Source organism: Neoarius graeffei, chromosome 15, assembly GCF_027579695.1.
Source record: "Neoarius graeffei isolate fNeoGra1 chromosome 15, fNeoGra1.pri, whole genome shotgun sequence".
Taxonomy (NCBI): Eukaryota; Metazoa; Chordata; class Actinopteri; order Siluriformes; family Ariidae; genus Neoarius; species Neoarius graeffei.
Window position 1 is genome coordinate 18,641,487 of NC_083583.1, and position 19,142 is coordinate 18,660,628.

The 19,142-nt window shown below is 42.3% G+C and overlaps 1 protein-coding gene across 1 annotated transcript in view; it reads left to right on the forward strand.

Moving 5' to 3' along the window:
• Positions 1 to 4,568: 4,568 nt before the first annotated feature.
• ipo7 (importin 7) overlaps positions 4,569 to 19,142 on the forward strand; it is a 62,646-nt gene continuing 48,072 nt past the window's right edge. Inside the window, exons 1-2 of the mRNA XM_060940952.1 lie at positions 4,569 to 4,797; positions 16,337 to 16,418. Of these exons, the coding sequence (XP_060796935.1) occupies positions 4,714 to 4,797; positions 16,337 to 16,418 (166 nt within the window). The 5' untranslated portion in view covers positions 4,569 to 4,713. The remainder of the gene's footprint in view (positions 4,798 to 16,336; positions 16,419 to 19,142) is intronic.

Sequence of the window (19,142 nt, forward strand, 5' to 3'; positions counted from 1 at the left end):
GGGCTAAAACACTTGAAGACGGAGTGAAAAGGCTTGAACACTTGAAAAATGGGCCCAAACACCTGAAGATGGTACGAAAACACTTGAAAAATGGGCTAAAACACTTGAAGACGGGGCCAAAATGCATGAAGATGAGGTGAAAAGACTAAAACACTTGAAAAATGGGCCAAAACACATGAAGACAGGGCTAAAACACATGAAGATGAGGTGGAAAGACTAAAACACTTGAAAAATGGGCTAAAACACTTGAAGACGGGGTGAAAAGGCTTGAACACTTGAAAAATGGGCCCAAACACCTGAAGATGGTACGAAAACACTTGAAAAATGGGCTAAAACACTTGAAGACGGGGCCAAAATGCATGAAGATGAGGTGAAAAGACTAAAACACTTGAAAAATGGGCCAAAACACATGAAGACAGGGCTAAAACACATGAAGATGAGGTGGAAAGACTAAAACACTTGAAAAATGGGCTAAAACACTTGAAGACGGGGTGAAAAGGCTTGAACACTTGAAAAATGGGCCCAAACACCTGAAGATGGTACGAAAACACTTGAAAAATGGGCTAAAACACTTGAAGACGGGGCCAAAATGCATGAAGATGAGGTGAAAAGACTAAAACACTTGAAAAATGGGCCAAAACACATGAAGACAGGGCTAAAACACATGAAGATGAGGTGGAAAGACTAAAACACTTGAAAAATGGGCCCAAACACTTGAAGACGGGGTGAAAAGGCTTGAACACTTGAAAAATGGGCCCAAACACCTGAAGATGGTACGAAAACACTTGAAAAATGGGCTAAAACACTTGAAGACGGGGCCAAAATGCATGAAGATGAGGTGAAAAGACTAAAACACTTGAAAAATGGGCCAAAACACATGAAGACAGGGCTAAAACACATGAAGATGAGGTGGAAAGACTAAAACACTTGAAAAATGGGCTAAAACACTTGAAGACGGGGTGAAAAGGCTTGAACACTTGAAAAATGGGCCCAAACACCTGAAGATGGTACGAAAACACTTGAAAAATGGGCTAAAACACTTGAAGACGGGGCCAAAATGCATGAAGATGAGGTGAAAAGACTAAAACACTTGAAAAATGGGCCAAAACACATGAAGACAGGGCTAAAACACATGAAGATGAGGTGGAAAGACTAAAACACTTGAAAAATGGGCTAAAACACTTGAAGACGGGGTGAAAAGGCTTGAACACTTGAAAAATGGGCCCAAACACCTGAAGATGGTACGAAAACACTTGAAAAATGGGCTAAAACACTTGAAGACGGGGCCAAAATGCATGAAGATGAGGTGAAAAGACTAAAACACTTGAAAAATGGGCCAAAACACATGAAGACAGGGCTAAAACACATGAAGATGAGGTGGAAAGACTAAAACACTTGAAAAATGGGCTAAAACACTTGAAGACGGGGTGAAAAGGCTTGAACACTTGAAAAATGGGCCCAAACACCTGAAGATGGTACGAAAACACTTGAAAAATGGGCTAAAACACTTGAAGACGGGGCCAAAATGCATGAAGATGAGGTGAAAAGACTAAAACACTTGAAAAATGGGCCAAAACACATGAAGACAGGGCTAAAACACATGAAGATGAGGTGGAAAGACTAAAACACTTGAAAAATGGGCCCAAACACTTGAAGACGGGGTGAAAAGGCTTGAACACTTGAAAAATGGGCCCAAACACCTGAAGATGGTACGAAAACACTTGAAAAATGGGCTAAAACACTTGAAGACGGGGCCAAAATGCATGAAGATGAGGTGAAAAGACTAAAACACTTGAAAAATGGGCCAAAACACATGAAGACAGGGCTAAAACACATGAAGATGAGGTGGAAAGACTAAAACACTTGAAAAATGGGCCCAAACACTTGAAGACGGGGTGAAAAGGCTTGAACACTTGAAAAATGGGCCCAAACACCTGAAGATGGTACGAAAACACTTGAAAAATGGGCTAAAACACTTGAAGACGGGGCCAAAATGCATGAAGATGAGGTGAAAAGACTAAAACACTTGAAAAATGGGCCAAAACACATGAAGACAGGGCTAAAACACATGAAGATGAGGTGGAAAGACTAAAACACTTGAAAAATGGGCTAAAACACTTGAAGACGGGGTGAAAAGGCTTGAACACTTGAAAAATGGGCCCAAACACCTGAAGATGGTACGAAAACACTTGAAAAATGGGCTAAAACACTTGAAGACGGGGCCAAAATGCATGAAGATGAGGTGAAAAGACTAAAACACTTGAAAAATGGGCCAAAACACATGAAGACAGGGCTAAAACACATGAAGATGAGGTGGAAAGACTAAAACACTTGAAAAATGGGCCCAAACACTTGAAGACGGGGTGAAAAGGCTTGAACACTTGAAAAATGGGCCCAAACACCTGAAGATGGTACGAAAACACTTGAAAAATGGGCTAAAACACTTGAAGACGGGGCCAAAATGCATGAAGATGAGGTGAAAAGACTAAAACACTTGAAAAATGGGCCAAAACACATGAAGACAGGGCTAAAACACATGAAGATGAGGTGGAAAGACTAAAACACTTGAAAAATGGGCTAAAACACTTGAAGACGGGGTGAAAAGGCTTGAACACTTGAAAAATGGGCCCAAACACCTGAAGATGGTACGAAAACACTTGAAAAATGGGCTAAAACACTTGAAGACGGGGCCAAAATGCATGAAGATGAGGTGAAAAGACTAAAACACTTGAAAAATGGGCCAAAACACATGAAGACAGGGCTAAAACACATGAAGATGAGGTGGAAAGACTAAAACACTTGAAAAATGGGCTAAAACACTTGAAGACGGGGTGAAAAGGCTTGAACACTTGAAAAATGGGCCCAAACACCTGAAGATGGTACGAAAACACTTGAAAAATGGGCTAAAACACTTGAAGACGGGGCCAAAATGCATGAAGATGAGGTGAAAAGACTAAAACACTTGAAAAATGGGCCAAAACACATGAAGACAGGGCTAAAACACATGAAGATGAGGTGGAAAGACTAAAACACTTGAAAAATGGGCTAAAACACTTGAAGACGGGGTGAAAAGGCTTGAACACTTGAAAAATGGGCCCAAACACCTGAAGATGGTACGAAAACACTTGAAAAATGGGCTAAAACACTTGAAGACGGGGCCAAAATGCATGAAGATGAGGTGAAAAGACTAAAACACTTGAAAAATGGGCCAAAACACATGAAGACAGGGCTAAAACACATGAAGATGAGGTGGAAAGACTAAAACACTTGAAAAATGGGCTAAAACACTTGAAGACGGGGTGAAAAGGCTTGAACACTTGAAAAATGGGCCCAAACACCTGAAGATGGTACGAAAACACTTGAAAAATGGGCTAAAACACTTGAAGACGGGGCCAAAATGCATGAAGATGAGGTGAAAAGACTAAAACACTTGAAAAATGGGCCAAAACACATGAAGACAGGGCTAAAACACATGAAGATGAGGTGGAAAGACTAAAACACTTGAAAAATGGGCCCAAACACTTGAAGACGGGGTGAAAAGGCTTGAACACTTGAAAAATGGGCCCAAACACCTGAAGATGGTACGAAAACACTTGAAAAATGGGCTAAAACACTTGAAGACGGGGCCAAAATGCATGAAGATGAGGTGAAAAGACTAAAACACTTGAAAAATGGGCCAAAACACATGAAGACAGGGCTAAAACACATGAAGATGAGGTGGAAAGACTAAAACACTTGAAAAATGGGCCCAAACACTTGAAGACGGGGTGAAAAGGCTTGAACACTTGAAAAATGGGCCCAAACACCTGAAGATGGTACGAAAACACTTGAAAAATGGGCTAAAACACTTGAAGACGGGGCCAAAATGCATGAAGATGAGGTGAAAAGACTAAAACACTTGAAAAATGGGCCAAAACACATGAAGACAGGGCTAAAACACATGAAGATGAGGTGGAAAGACTAAAACACTTGAAAAATGGGCTAAAACACTTGAAGACGGGGTGAAAAGGCTTGAACACTTGAAAAATGGGCCCAAACACCTGAAGATGGTACGAAAACACTTGAAAAATGGGCTAAAACACTTGAAGACGGGGCCAAAATGCATGAAGATGAGGTGAAAAGACTAAAACACTTGAAAAATGGGCCAAAACACATGAAGACAGGGCTAAAACACATGAAGATGAGGTGGAAAGACTAAAACACTTGAAAAATGGGCTAAAACACTTGAAGACGGGGTGAAAAGGCTTGAACACTTGAAAAATGGGCCCAAACACCTGAAGATGGTACGAAAACACTTGAAAAATGGGCTAAAACACTTGAAGACGGGGCCAAAATGCATGAAGATGAGGTGAAAAGACTAAAACACTTGAAAAATGGGCCAAAACACATGAAGACAGGGCTAAAACACATGAAGATGAGGTGGAAAGACTAAAACACTTGAAAAATGGGCCCAAACACTTGAAGACGGGGTGAAAAGGCTGAAACACTTGAAGACGGGGCAAAACCAAACAAACTACATATCCCAGAATGCCTCACGCGCCGAACGGAAGTAGTATGGGGAAATTCTGGCGCTGATCTATCCGGCCCGGTCACAGCCTTCTTCCTTTCGCGCCGGTAGCTGGAGAGCCGCGCGTCCCATGTGCGCATCGCCCCGGACTTGTGAAGCTCGCTGATCCCCTTCCACACCCGAGCCCTTTCTCTAAAATCCTTCATATGGATCCTAATTCTCTGATCGAGGCCCTTCGGGGCACCATGGACCCCAGTTTGCGGGAGGCCGCCGAGAGACAGCTCAATGAGGTAAAGTGGATGATGTGGTGGTGGTTGTGGCGGCGCGCGCGTATATTACACCGGGCCTCGCGCTCAGCGGGGCAGCATGGAGTCTGTGTTGAGCGCGTGATTCTGTTCTCCGGCCCTCGGTTTCAGCGCGCAGGACAGGGGGCTGTTACTGTTACAGGGCGCTGTTACAGGACGCGGTTACAGGACGCTGTTGGCCCGCACTGCGAGCAGTTTGTCACTGAATCGACGAATCACTAGTGATTTTATCACGCGAGGCCACTTTGATTTCGTTTTTTTTTAGCCAGAAAGCTAACTAGCATAGCGAGGAGAAATGAACCAGCAGAGCTCTTGTAGTGGAAACAGAAATGGCAGCGTTGTTTAGTTCTTTACTTGGTTATCTAACGACAGATTATTTTGGCTCGGTCGCTGTGTAGCCTGTTCATTTTCGAGCTAGCAAAACGTTCACGCGCTAACATTTCCCTACTGACGTACATTCATGTAGCTTGCGCGCGGCTTAGCTTAGCTTAAAGTGCTTAGCCTAGGTTAGCCTAGCTTAGCTTAGCTTAGCTTGGTTCCCCGAGTCTCTCACGTGTCATGTGGCTGCTATCGCTGCTGTTCTTGCTCCTCTTCGTGGCGACTCGGACCGTCTTTTGTAAATTTAAACACCCTGATAAATGTTAGCTCACCATTCGACCCTGTCGGCCATGTTAGCAAAGTGTTTAACAGCAATAAAATGTCATTAGGAAAAGTTAGCTATGCAGCTAGGACTGTTTGGGCCGTGTGCTAAGTTGATACAGGAGTTAGCTTCATTATTAGCACTAGCAAGCAGTTTAGTTTAGTTTAGTTTGGTTAGGATTAAACGCACTGTCTTGGTCCTTTTTTTTTTTTTTTTTTTTGAGGTGCTAATCGATGTTAGCTAAGAACTTGTCGAGGTGTGATATTTATTTTTCTAATGGACAAAGCAGAATGACCTGAAGTAGCTAAATGCTCTGTAAGTTGTGTTCAGGATCCCTAAATGTTTTTTTTTTTTTCCCCCTCTTGTGTAGTTATGTGAAGTCTAACTGAGTTTTTGGTTAACTCCTCTTTTAATACCTAGTCAAGTTGGTTAATGCAGTATTCTTACATTGTTCCTTATTTATTTTTACAGCTGTTTATATGAATAGTTTGACTAAAAAGTAAGTCAGCAGTAAACAATGTTGAGGAAATGTTTAGTGTCATCTTGTGTGAGTCATGTGTGTGAGGAAGCAAGAAAGGAATGAGGTGTGTGTGTAATGTATACTTCCATAGTATTGTCTGATCAGATGATGTTGATTTTTTATTTTTCTTTAACGGTAAGGAAGGAGTCTTTCGCATCAGCACTTCATAATAAGTCAGCAAGTTTTCCACTTCAGGAAAGTCTAGCATTCACCCTGGGTTCTGAAAAATATTCTCGGCTTTTTTTTACACCCCCCCTTGAAAAATAGTTAAAGTATTCTTCACTTTTTCTTAGTTACCGACTTATCAAAGTGGAATTAATACATGTTTATACCAAACAAAATGTGTACAGATACAGCCAAGTCTCTCCGTTACATATAAAATTTAGGCTCCACTCCAGCCTCTAATAAGAGAGACTTGATTTTGGGCAGCCTGTGTACCATCAAGCTAAAATAAACTTCTTTTAGTTTGAAGGTTATTTTAGCATGGAATTATTCAAAAGCGGTATTGGGACTCCCTTTCGCCTTTACTTGAGCGCAAAACTTGACTCCCAGTCGAACAGAATCGAGAAGAATCTTGGAACAAACAGCAGCGAAGGAATCAGAATTTTGTCGATTTAGAAGGCGAACACAGAATGACACCGCGTTCTTCTTCATACGTTCGTTAGCCCAGTGGTGTTTCTGGTTCTTGAAAAGCCCAGGGGTTCAGTCAGGTTTTCCTGGAGATTGCATGTTTTTAAAGGAGATTGGCATTTAATAGGTTGGGGAGGTGAAATCTAACTTTACAAGATCTGATCACTCACACGCTTTCAAAGGTTATGACATCTTTATTACTGACTCTTGTACTGATCTTTTTAAATGCGTGTACTTCAGTTTCTATCTCATTCTTAAGTTAACACCCATAATTTCTGAGGCATTGACTTAAATATCGCTAGTAAAATTTATCAATTTAATAAAAAATCTTGTTTCCGACTCGCATACATCCCGTTTAGGACCACAAAGACACCAATTCTAAGAGGAATTATCGTATTACAACATTCAAAATCCCAGATGGCATCCAAGTCGGTTGTTTTCTATTAGGCCATCCTTAAAAAAAAAAATCCGTTTCCTGTCCACCGGGTGAGCAAAAAAATTTTCAGTAGGGAGGGAGGGAGGTTTTTTTTTTTTTAAATATATGGATGGATAAGAAATCGCAATGCTGTTTGCTTTTGCTTTCAGTACTTTTTTTATTACAAAAGCAGACACATTTAATAAAATGACAGTTTAATCAACTGAAACTTGTACAAAAACTTTGTTAGCATTTTAAATGCTGACTGCAACATTTGCAAAACTTTTACAAAGGTACTTAAAATGTCCGAGACACGGACTTTTTGTAGTTCTAAATCGACTGTTAGGCCTAGTTCGGATGAAATTACGCTAAAACGATCACTGAATGATTTGTTTTTCTTGATCTTTACTATTTTGTTGTTTGCTAGAATACCATTTTGCGATTTCACACTTAAGCAAATGTTTGAAAACTCCGGATCTCCTTCCTTCATGGTGGCTGCCATTTTTTTTGTGCCGCACGGCGCATGCGCAGAGCTGATTCAGTTCAGAGTGCGCGCGCACTCGGCGGAGGCAGTAGTGTGTCGGAGGGAACAGAAGCAGAGATTACGCTTATTTTGTCTCCGGTAAACCAGTCTTCTCTCGTTCAATTACGTGCTGGCATCAAAAGACACCGTTGGTTGTAAATGAAACCAAACTGAGTGGTTGGAGTGTATTTTCATACACTAATGGAGAACTGTTCGCTGAGTGTCGTTGTTAATTCATAGCATGCTCAGTTGCGTGAATGTGTCATGCACCGAAAATAAGAGATTTACAAGCCAGGAACGCCTCATGATGCAGTACGCAAGAAAAAAGAGAAGATTTACTGCCATTTTACTTTGTATTTGAGTAAAGTGAATAAATAAATGGTCTGTGGAAAATAAATTTAATCCTGGGAACTGTGTGCACAGGAGTTTTTGTGTCTCCCCCCCCCCCCCCCCCCCCCCCCACTTATTTGTCATGGCTGGCTAGTATGAGCCTTAGCGGAAAGCCCTGGGAATGCGGAAATGTCAAGTTCGATTTTAGATTTACGAACCCGAAAAAAATGTTGAAAAACAGGTGTTAAAAAAAAAAATTTCAACCGCACAAACGGCACTCACCCGGCCGGTGGACCGGAAACAGAACGTTTTTTAATAATGGCCTTAGTCTTTTTTTTTTTTTGGGAGGGTGAAAATACCCAGGGTATATCCCTCCCATGACATCACTGTGTTCGCCATGGGAACTCAACACACCATGCCGCCTGAAATATACCTCCTGTCAGTCTCTTGCCAGCTGACGCCCCCCCCCCCCCTTTTTTTAAAATTTAAATAACCGAATCCCTGTATTACTGACCCTGTCCTGTGTGCTCAGGGATGGTGGTAGGGGTTCTGCGTGTACCTCCACCGCGCCTGTTTCGCCTCTTCAATTATCTTCAGTGCTCAAAGAAGCTCGCCCAAAAAATGTTCACCAGCTTTAGACTGCAACCATTGTTTGGTTCATGCAGAAATAATTACACCACTACACCAGGCCAATTAAGACACACTGCGATTGGTCAAAAGCTTGATGCTCATTTGGTCATTATGTGCAGTCGGTTTTTCTTGGTCACAAGCACGTGTTCATTGTTTACACTCTGGCTTCCCACCGTCTTCACTGTGGTTGGATTTTGGCAAAAGGGGGGGGGGTTGTGGAGGGATTTATAGAAAAGATGACTTATGATAATGATGACTGTGACAACTGCGAGTAATTTTCTCTTCGTCACTGATGGATTATGTTTGTCAATGACGAGTGCCAGCGGGAACCCTGAAAGTCTCTGTAGGTTTCTGTGTAACATGACGAGCTGCATTTTTTTTTTTTTCCTTCGTCGTATTGTTTGACATTCCAAAACATGAAATGTCCCTGTAAACAGATAAAAGTATGCCGTCATCCTTGTTTTGCTCACTACTAAGCAATAAGTGTACATTTCATGGGTCATGTGGCCCTTCCTGAGAGAATTTATTTAGATATGAAGACTTTTGGATGCACGTCTGTTTTTGGGGAGTAGGAAACACAAGCACTTGTCATGCCTTTTTGGTTTGTTTTTTGTTTAAAATAAAAGGTTGGTTTTGATTGCTTTCACCGCAAAAGACGAGCGGGGGGAGGTTAATGAGTTAATCGATTGTTAGTGCACATAAATTGCTGCAACAATAAAGGACTGAAACCCTTCAGAGATGCTTTGATAGGAAAAGATTAAACATTGGGTTGGTAACAGTTACTCAGCTTTGTCTCAGACCACATCACGCCACCCGATCGTGGATTATTTTCCGAGAACAGCATGCACCCAAAGTGTTTTATTCCTTACATAAGAGCTGCATCTCGAGCGCACAGCATGATGGATCATGCCCTGTATCTCTGAAGCCTACAGGAGCTCTAATGCTGAGGAACAGTGATGATCATATGGATGAGGTTGTTGATATGCGCTGATGCTGCTTGAGTGGTCCTTATCAATCGGGCTGATGTGTGGTAATTACTCATACTTTGTATTGGAGCTATACTCAAATGCTTCCAAGTACTTGACCCATCAGCTGTTTGGGATTTTTGCAAAAAAAAAATAGAGAGAGAGATAGAGAGAGAGATAGAGAGAGAGATAGAGAGAGAGATAGAGAGAGAGATAGAGAGAGAGATAGAGAGAGAGATAGAGAGAGAGATAGAGAGAGAGATAGAGAGAGAGATAGAGAGAGAGATAGAGATCTTGCAGTCACGTGACTGGAAAGTACATAACCACCATCTTGTTGGTCAAAAACACCGCTGAATACTGCTGCACTTGTGTACAGAATGGATCAATTTCAACCGACGGACTACACGGCTCATTTTTCTAATGAACAGATAACTAGATATATGTCTAAAATAAACGATCTACAGATTAGTGACCCTTATGGCTTACTGGACGGAGTTTTCACGACCGGATTTTGAACTGCCAGTGGAATACCCGGACGTGTATAATTACCTCATTAACTTTCCCTCGCTGTTCAGTGGTGAAGCACTGCATGCCTATAAATCTCTGGACAGTTATCTTTACAGAAATTCAGGATTTGTCAGCGACTCAGATGTGGCATCTTGTAAACAAGAATCCTCATTGGATGGGTAAGTCACTTAAGTATTGAGTAGAGCACTGACCAGCCGATTATAGAATAAGGTAATTCCAGCTGTAATTCCAAATCGTCCGTCTTGTTTACATGGATCTGGAGTTGGAGAGTTAGAGGTTTGGCAGTGGAGATTTGAGTGGCTGTTTTCTGAGCTTGGTCAACAGGTCGCTTTTGCTTCCGCTCCTGGCGCCGCCTCCTTCGCTTTGCTTCCGATAACAATCCACGAAGACCCCGCTGGTCTCGCTATCTCGTCCGGAATGTTGTGCATGCGATGGAAATCGCTACAAACCGTCATTTTCTGCTGGAAACCAATGTCCAGTAAGTCCATATGGTTGTAGTGGATATTGAAGTCCGGTACAGACGAACAACACGCAAAAATACACACAAAAAACATAAACGTGCACAGGTAGGGAGAGCTTGTAGCCGCAGCCGTTGTAGTAGAATTGTATATAGTAGGGTTTTCCAGAAGAAAAGGTAGAAGAAGTAAAAGCAGAAGTAGAAGGCGGAATATGGCGTTTGCCCGACAAGATGGCTTCTGTCACAATCTGGATCGGCTGTGACGTCACATGCAAGTGCTCTCTCTCTATCTATCTATCTATCTATCTATCTATCTATCTATCTATCTATATATATATATATATATATATATATATATATATATATATATATATATATATATATATATAAAATCTATAAGAGTCATTTTGGCCTATTTGGTCTCCGAGTTTAGAAAATTCCTTTGTTACCATTTAGAAGTGTTGATTGTGAGCGAATATTTAGCTCGGTTCCTCAGGTTGTGAAAATGAAAAGACTTTCATGAGAGAAGGATTTTTCACTTCTTTTAAGAAATACGTCACTGCGGTCATGTTCAGATCCTTGTCTTTGAGCTTTGTTATGCCAATATTGATGTAGCATCATATATTGTAGTTATTGTGTGTCGGTGCTTTTGTAACTTTTTTTTTTTTTTTTTTGAGTTACTAGAGTTACTTCTCATAAAATGAATGTTGACACAAGTAGGCCTGTCGCGATATTCGATATACCGACTTATCGTACGGTAAATGAAAATGCACTCGGTAAATATTTTTTTTAACCGCGATTTTGGCATTTACATCTACAAAGGGAAGTTGCCAGAGTATTAGCTTGACCCATTGACTGAAAACACTGCGCTGTTTTCTGTCGTCTCACGCGGCTGTCTGTCAGAGGCAGGGCCTCCCAGGATGCAACAGTTATCCAGCCAGGGGATCCACCGAATGGGGGAAAAGACAACACGTTGCTCCGTTGTACAGACCATAGGCGTAGAATTAGGAATGGCCGTGTCCCTACCAATATTTCTGATAGAAGAAAAAAAATATCACGCTCCGTGTGCTGGACACAAATGGTTACTGTAGGGTTCCACTGTGTGAAACCAGTCAAAATTCACTCATGAATATTCGCTCTGGGGGCGTGGTCGTGAAAACAGCAAGCTGCCATGTCAATTAGCAAGTGCGGTTGCAGTGCAGTGACCGGCTGCTAACTAGTAAGCTAGCAAACTGTCCTTGAAGAATGTACCGTTAGATTAGCTCGTAAAATTAATCAGTTAACAACAGTTTGTGTGGCATGTAAATAACAATCCGACTTGACACCAACAACTGGTGTTCATTCAGGTCACAAAGACATTAGCACAATTTGATATGATTTAATAATGTTGGCTAATATTGCACCGAGTCTTGCTTGTGAAGTGCCTGCAAACTTTAGCAGCCCGCTAACCCTTAATTCGAAGTGCTTCAGTTAAGACCTGCAGAGTCCTGACCAAGTTCGTGTAACATGACCCATGTAAGCAACAACCCGATTGTGATGTGGACATTGTTCGTGGCCCAGACACTTTTTTTTTTAATCAAATAAAACATTTTCACGTAATAAGAATAACAGCCTCCGCCTTCTTGATCAGAAATTTTCGGTTACTCCCGCCTCTCTTTTGAAAACGTCACATACCGAGTACATACATACGCTGAACTGATTGGTTTTCGAGGGGGTTCATATGAAAGCGGTAGGCTAAAAACTTTTCTCTGTAGAACCCTGTCCCTCCCTCCTCTCCCTCCCGTCTCCGCTCTGGGCTCAAGAAGACAACAAAAGGGCAATAATATAACGACCAATCAGAATTCAGATACATTCTGTTGCCAAGTAAAATTGTAACCTTTCAACGTGTCAAAGTTCTCGAGCCCTCGTCCTGTTTTACCGTTAGATCAATCACATATCAGCTTAAACTAGCATTCTAAAACTAGTTAAAGGTCACACAGAAGAGAGCCCACTCCCCCTGCCAGACTAATGGAACGCAGTGTTTAAAGTGCATATCCTGGACCAATTTCGTGCTTTTTTTTATATATATGAAAGTCTGTCCCTTTACACACTCATCCAGAAGGGTAATTTTGCACAAGGCCATCTGTCTACAGCAGAAAAAAATAAAATAAAAAGCGTCTGGAAAAATCCCAAGGGAGTCTGGAGCCAGATTCGTGACGTCACCTGCGGAAGCGCCAGCAGACTGTGAGAGCTAACATGGTTTCAGGCCATGTACACACGTAGCCGGGTATTTTTAAAACCGAACATTCCCCCCCCCCGTTTATAAAAATGTTTTATCCACACCACCTCGTCTTCGAAAAAAATCCCTTCCACACATAACCGAACATCTGCGTTTTCAATCACATTCATAAGCATTCCAAACCTGTAGATGGCATTATTTCCCCAAATCCTACCCCCTAATCACATCAGAATAGCCCTCTGTTGGCGTCACTTCCGCCTAAACATAAAACATGGCGCCAAGCTCGTTCGTCTGGACAGACTCGGAGACAGAATTGCTTCTAAACACAATTTTGGAGTATAAACTTCAAAAGACGCAAGAAAATGTTGATTGGGAATCTTGTCAAAGCAAATATGTGGACATATTGACCCTGTTTTTGGAGCAGTAGTTGGGCTTCTAAAATTAAACATGTAAATAGCACCTGCACAATAATTAACGCTTTCAAGGCATTACTCCGATCCATTACTCTTTGTCCATGCTTAATCTGGCTTCTGCAGTAAACAAAGGTCGCACGTTTGACGTCAGGGCAGATTGTGACGTTCTAAAACGCAAAACTCCGGTTATCTCTGTCTACACGAAAAGGCATACACGGAGTTTTCAAAAATCTTCACTTTGCCCGGAGTTTTTTTTAAATATTCGTTTTTGATGTGTTTTCATGTGGATGACAGGCCAAAACGTAGAAAAATATCTTCGATTTAGCAGATACCCGGCTACGTGTGGACGGGGTCTCAGTGCACAGCCTGTGTAGACCAAGTTTAGCAGCTAGCGATTTTGCATTGAAATATGGAATTGTCACCTGAGCACAATGTTACTTCACCTTTGGATGATTCAAGTAGTGAATACGACGGAGACAACACCGGGGATGTAAATAATACGGTCGTTTTCTCATACACCAGCGCTGACGTAGGATTCAGAGCGAGGCGTCCCGCACGTGACGTCATGAAAATCAGTGTTTCCCGGGAAATCCAAACGCCAAGTTTTTTCAGAAGCGGACCAATTTGGCTCAAATGGCTTGATTTCAACTGAATTTTTCTGGTATTGCGCAAGGTAAAAAAAATTGCACAAAATGTGACACATATTTGACCAAAGTTTAATATAAAATAGGAGAATTACATTGATCTTGCTCCTGAATTTACCCGTGATGTGCACTTTAAGGCTACGTTTACATTAGACCGTATCTGTCTCGTTTTCTTCGCGGATGCACTGTCCGTTTACATTAAACCCCCTGGAAAAGCCAGGAAACGGGAATCCGCCAGCGTCCACGTATTCAATCTAGATCGTATCTGGTCCGGTGCTGTGTAAACATTCAGAATACGCGGATACGCTGTGCTGAGCTCTAGCTGGCGTCTCATTGGACGTCACTGTGACATCCACCTTCCTGATTCGCTGGCGTTGGTCATGTGACGCGACTGCTGAAAAACGGCGCGGACTTCCGCCTTGTATCACCTTTCATTAAAGAGTATAAAAGTATGAAAATACTGCAAATACTGATGCAAATACTGCCCATTGTGTAGTTATGATTGTCTTTAGGCTTGCCATCCTTCCACTTGCAAGTAGTAAGTGATATGCGCTGGGATCACACACAGCGGCTCAGTCCCGAATCGTGGCTTGTGCACTTCACTCGCGCGCTCTGTGAGCTGCGCAGGGCCGGAGTGCACACCCTCCAGAGGGTACTCGCTGTTCAGGGCGGAGTGATTTGGAGCGCAGGATGCCTGCGGAGCCGAGCGTATCCGCGTATTGGCGTTGCTATGTGCACGGCTAACGGTTTTAGTGTAAACGCGAATCGTTTTAAGAACATTAATCTGATGATCCGCTGATTCGACGTAATGTAAACGTAGCCTAAGGCTCCGTATGTGTTTTACTTCCATTTATGAGGGGAAAAGGATATACACCCTCCCGACAGTCAGGTGCTATCGCTTGTAAAGCACATTTGCAGCTTGGTAGAATGAATTAATCATCACATGCAAGATTTGCAATTAATCAAATAAGTTGCATATTTTTGTTATTCATGAGTTACTACTGTTCTGAACTTCAAATTTTAAAAGTCTGGACTTTGGATGATGGATACTCTTTTGGTGGAACACAAGGGAGCAAAATATTGTGGCCCTTTAATGTTGACCTGAAGTTGGCGCCACTGGGGGTTGGCATTGGGTTTTTGTCCCCACCAATGTTAATACCAAACCCACGTCCTTGCCTACACGTTGGCTCGTTCTAATTGTTACTTTTATCCAAATGATGGCTGGCAATACGTTGTTACTTTGCACTTTGTTTATCTGGGTACTAACCATTGAGAAACTGGACTGGCAGAATGTTGCCTGTGAAGAAAAGAATTGTCTTTCTATTACCCTGTGCCAAGTTAATATTTACTTAAGTGCAATTTTTAAGAGCCATAGGTTGTATTTTATTTATTTTTGTTTGGTGGTGGTTTTTATTTCTTTAGGTTATTTATTGATTTTTTTTTTTTTTTTACGTTCCACTGTTGAATTGAATAAGTTGACTTGATTAAAAAGTTTACTGTTCTTTGAAAGGGTGTATTTGCATGATCGTTATTATTTTACTCGTGGCATAAAATTCTCGTAAAGACGTCAACAATAATATCGTTTATCGCGATAATTTCTGAGACGATATATCATCCAACAAAATTTATCGTGACGGGCCTAGGCGCAAGAAAAACATGCTGTCAAGGCATCACGATAATTATCTTGCCTTCTCGCTGAGCCCTACTTGAAGAAATGCGAATCCTTCTGTAACATTCGTATTCATGTCCGTGTTTATTTCAATTCGACCAGGAAGTTTAATCATTCTCATGTTTGCACAGCAAGCCATCTGGGATTCAGTCCAACCCCGTTGTCTGTATAAATGTCCTCAGTCTAATATGTTTACTGCAAATAATTTGTGGTGATCTGTTCCTCGTCCTCCCCGTGGCCTCCTAATGTGCCAAGCACTCGGTTGTTAAAGAGGAAATGCTTTGTAAATGAGTGTCATTTCGAACGGGGTATGTGTTCTCCATTCCCGAAGCCACTGTGCTGGCCCTGCTCCAGACGCTCCATGTGGACAGCAGGCTTAGATTCCTGGGTGCTGATACATTCTGTGCAGAGAGAGAGAACATGCAGCACCAGTGACGGAGCGTTTCACTTTCCTTCCATTTTTTTTTTATGGTTCAGTTGAAGGATCACTAATGAAATATTTTCTGTAAAAGGAAATGTAGAGGCTGCACTGGGAGTCTGTGTGAAGTGTCTGTAAGTGAGGCCTTTAAATTAAAAAAAAAAAAAAAACACACTATTTTTAAGTCTTCCCTTGGCTAATCAGGAGCGTCCCAGTGAGCGTGCTACTATTTTTAGCTACTTTAGTAGAAAAGATTGTCAGTATTACATCACGTATTAGCGGGTTCATTTGGCGACAAAGGGTTTAATAAACAGGGAATTTTTACTGCGAGCTCGATCGTAGGGTTCGCTAAGGACTCAGAAGTTCATCCATGGTCTCGCGTTACTGCATTTCAGGATCATGACCAGTTCTTGGAAGGAAGATCTAATTCTTTTTTTTTTTTAATTGCCTCTTGGATTTCTATCTGTTTTTCAACCTTTTCATGCCAAGAGTTAATCTGTGTATGTATTTCCCCCCTCTAACAGGGCCACACGCAGGTGAACTTCACATCCACGTTACTGCAGGTGACCATGTCCGAACAGCTGGATTTGCCGGTCCGACAAGCAGGTACATGCATTCACAGATGTTCCAGCGTCTGCTCTCGAGACACAACACCCTCCCGTTCCTTTCTCACGACTGAAAGAGATGCAACACGTCGACTGTGTTATTAGCTCAGCCTACCACCTGTGGCCGTCTAATAAGTGGAGTAGTACAGTTGTTGCACAGCTGGCGTGCAGTCTGCTTGTGATTTTATATGCCTAGTTTATACACTCTTGCATGTTTTTATATGGCTCGGTGACATGCGCACGCTGAGACGTTCCTTCAGCACCATTCTTTCCTGTCTTTGGCCTTAATTCAGTTATGTTCAGCACTATATTGCTGTAAGACAGATCGACTGGATGTCTGGGGTCAGGAGGAGCCTATGTTGCTCCAGTGTATGTCGAGTTCTTTATGAAGCGCTTGCAACAGCTGCTCGGCACGTTTTGAGTTCGAGAAAGCCGGATGACCTTTTTTTAAGTTGGTTTTACCATTTGCAGCTTTTTCAATTCAGCACATTGCTGCCTGAATTGCCACATCTGTCGGCTCACAGCTGTCACACGCACCGCTCAGGGAAAAGAATAACGCTGTCGTAATATGGAGCGGTTTTAATACCCGGAGGGTGCACAGGAACACAGCTTTAGTTACTGTAGCAGTCGTTTGTGTGTTCGGCGCTCTGAGAACTGAGCAACGTTGCATTAATGACCTTTAGCAGACGCTCTTATCCAGAGCGATGTACAACATACCCAGAGCAGCCTGGGAAGCAGTTGGGGGTTAGGTTCCCCTTGCTGGTCTGGGGAATCAAACCGGTGATCTTTTTTGTCCCAAAGCTGCTTCTCTAACCATTAGGTCATGGCTTTCTCTGTCCTCCAATGCGAGAACCTTTACGAAGGTGTAAAATGAGCTGCTAGTATTGGTCATGCAAGAAAAGCAGTCAGGACGTCGAAGCTCTTTCAGCGTCACTATTTTTCCTTTGTTTGGAAGTGGTCATCAGGGGTTTTTCTAGAAAAATTTAGTATGAGGGCGCTCACCATGGTGAGGGAGCGAAGCGGGGGGGTGGTGCTGGTTGTCCGTCCCCCCCTCTGCCGTGCGAAGCCTTTGAAAAATTGAGGCTGCAATGGGACATTCTGAGGCTATCTGAGAGGGAAATTGTAACAAATTGTCAACATGGAAAAGGAAAAGTAATCTTCTGCCCCGGACAGTCTTTGGCTTTCTTCCGTTTCGTGCCGCGGGACGACATCTTTAAATGCCCAAGTGTCAACAAAAACAACTCGCGAACTACTTCTGTCAAAAGCTCCCGCGCCGGTGGGTGAAAGGTCATTCAGTCTCGAGAAATCTCGCTCTACAAGTCAGCTGACCTTGTATGTAACCCATGTCAAATCTCGCGAGAGCAGCCGCAACAAGTAAACAACATGGCGCCTCAGTCTGGAAAACGCCAATTCGGATTGTTTTTGCACCGTCTGGCGGTGTATCTACTATGATTGGAATATTTTTGGAGTAATTATAACGTATTTGATGATCAGACACATCGTCACGTGGTGTTGCTGGGATGTTTTCACGGAGAAAAGATCGTTTTGAGAAAGATTGCATGTTGTGCAGTAGCGTACAAGTACAAGGCCTAAGTGTGACTTGGGGTTCAATCGGCATTTCGGTAAGAGGGCGCACACCGAGAGTAAGAGGGCGCAGCGCCCCTGTTCCCCGGTTTAGATGAAAGCCTGGTCATGTTTGCAGGATTGTCCAGATGCACATTTGATTTAAGCTTCTCTCCGTTCTTTCTTTAGTGATTTGAGATCAACTCTTAGAGTCCATCAGACTTGCTAATTCGAAAACATCTAAAGCTGTTGAACTCGAATGAGAATCGGTTGAGTTAAATTGAGCTGCTTTGAACAGAACATTGGTTCTCCAGGGTTGGAGCTGGACACCCTAGGATGATTCTAGCACACTTAGACCACAGCGTGGTACAGTAACGACTCTGATTCTACAGCTTGGCATTTCCATTGCTAACTGACCCATACTATAAGTACCCAGAGAGAAGCTGGTTGTTTTATTTCATGCTGTGACTCATTTATAGGAGTCAGTCATTTTATCTTTAGGAAATGTACAGTGCTGAGCGTAAATGAGTACACGCCCTTTGAAAAGTAACATTTTAAACAATATCTCAATGAACACAAACAATTTCCAAAATGTTGAAAAGACGAAGTTTAATATAACATCTGATTACGTGAAAGTAAAGTTAATAATATAACTTGGATTACACGTTTTTCAGTTTTACTCAAATTAGGGTGGTGCAAAAATGAGTACACCCCACAACAAAAACTACTACATCCAGTACTTTGTATAGCCTCCATGATTTTTTTTTTTTTTTTTTTAGATATTTTTTTGGGCTTTTTGCACCTTTATTGGATAGGACAGTGTAGAGACAGGAAATGAGCGGGAGAGAGAGACGGGAAGGGATCGGGAAATGACCTCGGGCCGGAATCGAACCCGGGTCGCCCGCATTCATGGTATGGCGCCTTAACCACCTGAGCCACGACGCCCCCAGCCTCCATGATTTTTAATGACGGCACCAAGTCTTCTCAGCATGGAATGAACAAGTTGGCGACATTTTGCAACATCAATCTTTTTCCATTCTTCAACATCGACCTCTTTTAGTGACTGGATGCTAGATGGAGAGTGATGCTCAACTTGTCTCTTCAGAATTCCCCAAAGAAAATAATTTCTTTACACCACAAAGGTGAAGGCTACAAGAAGATC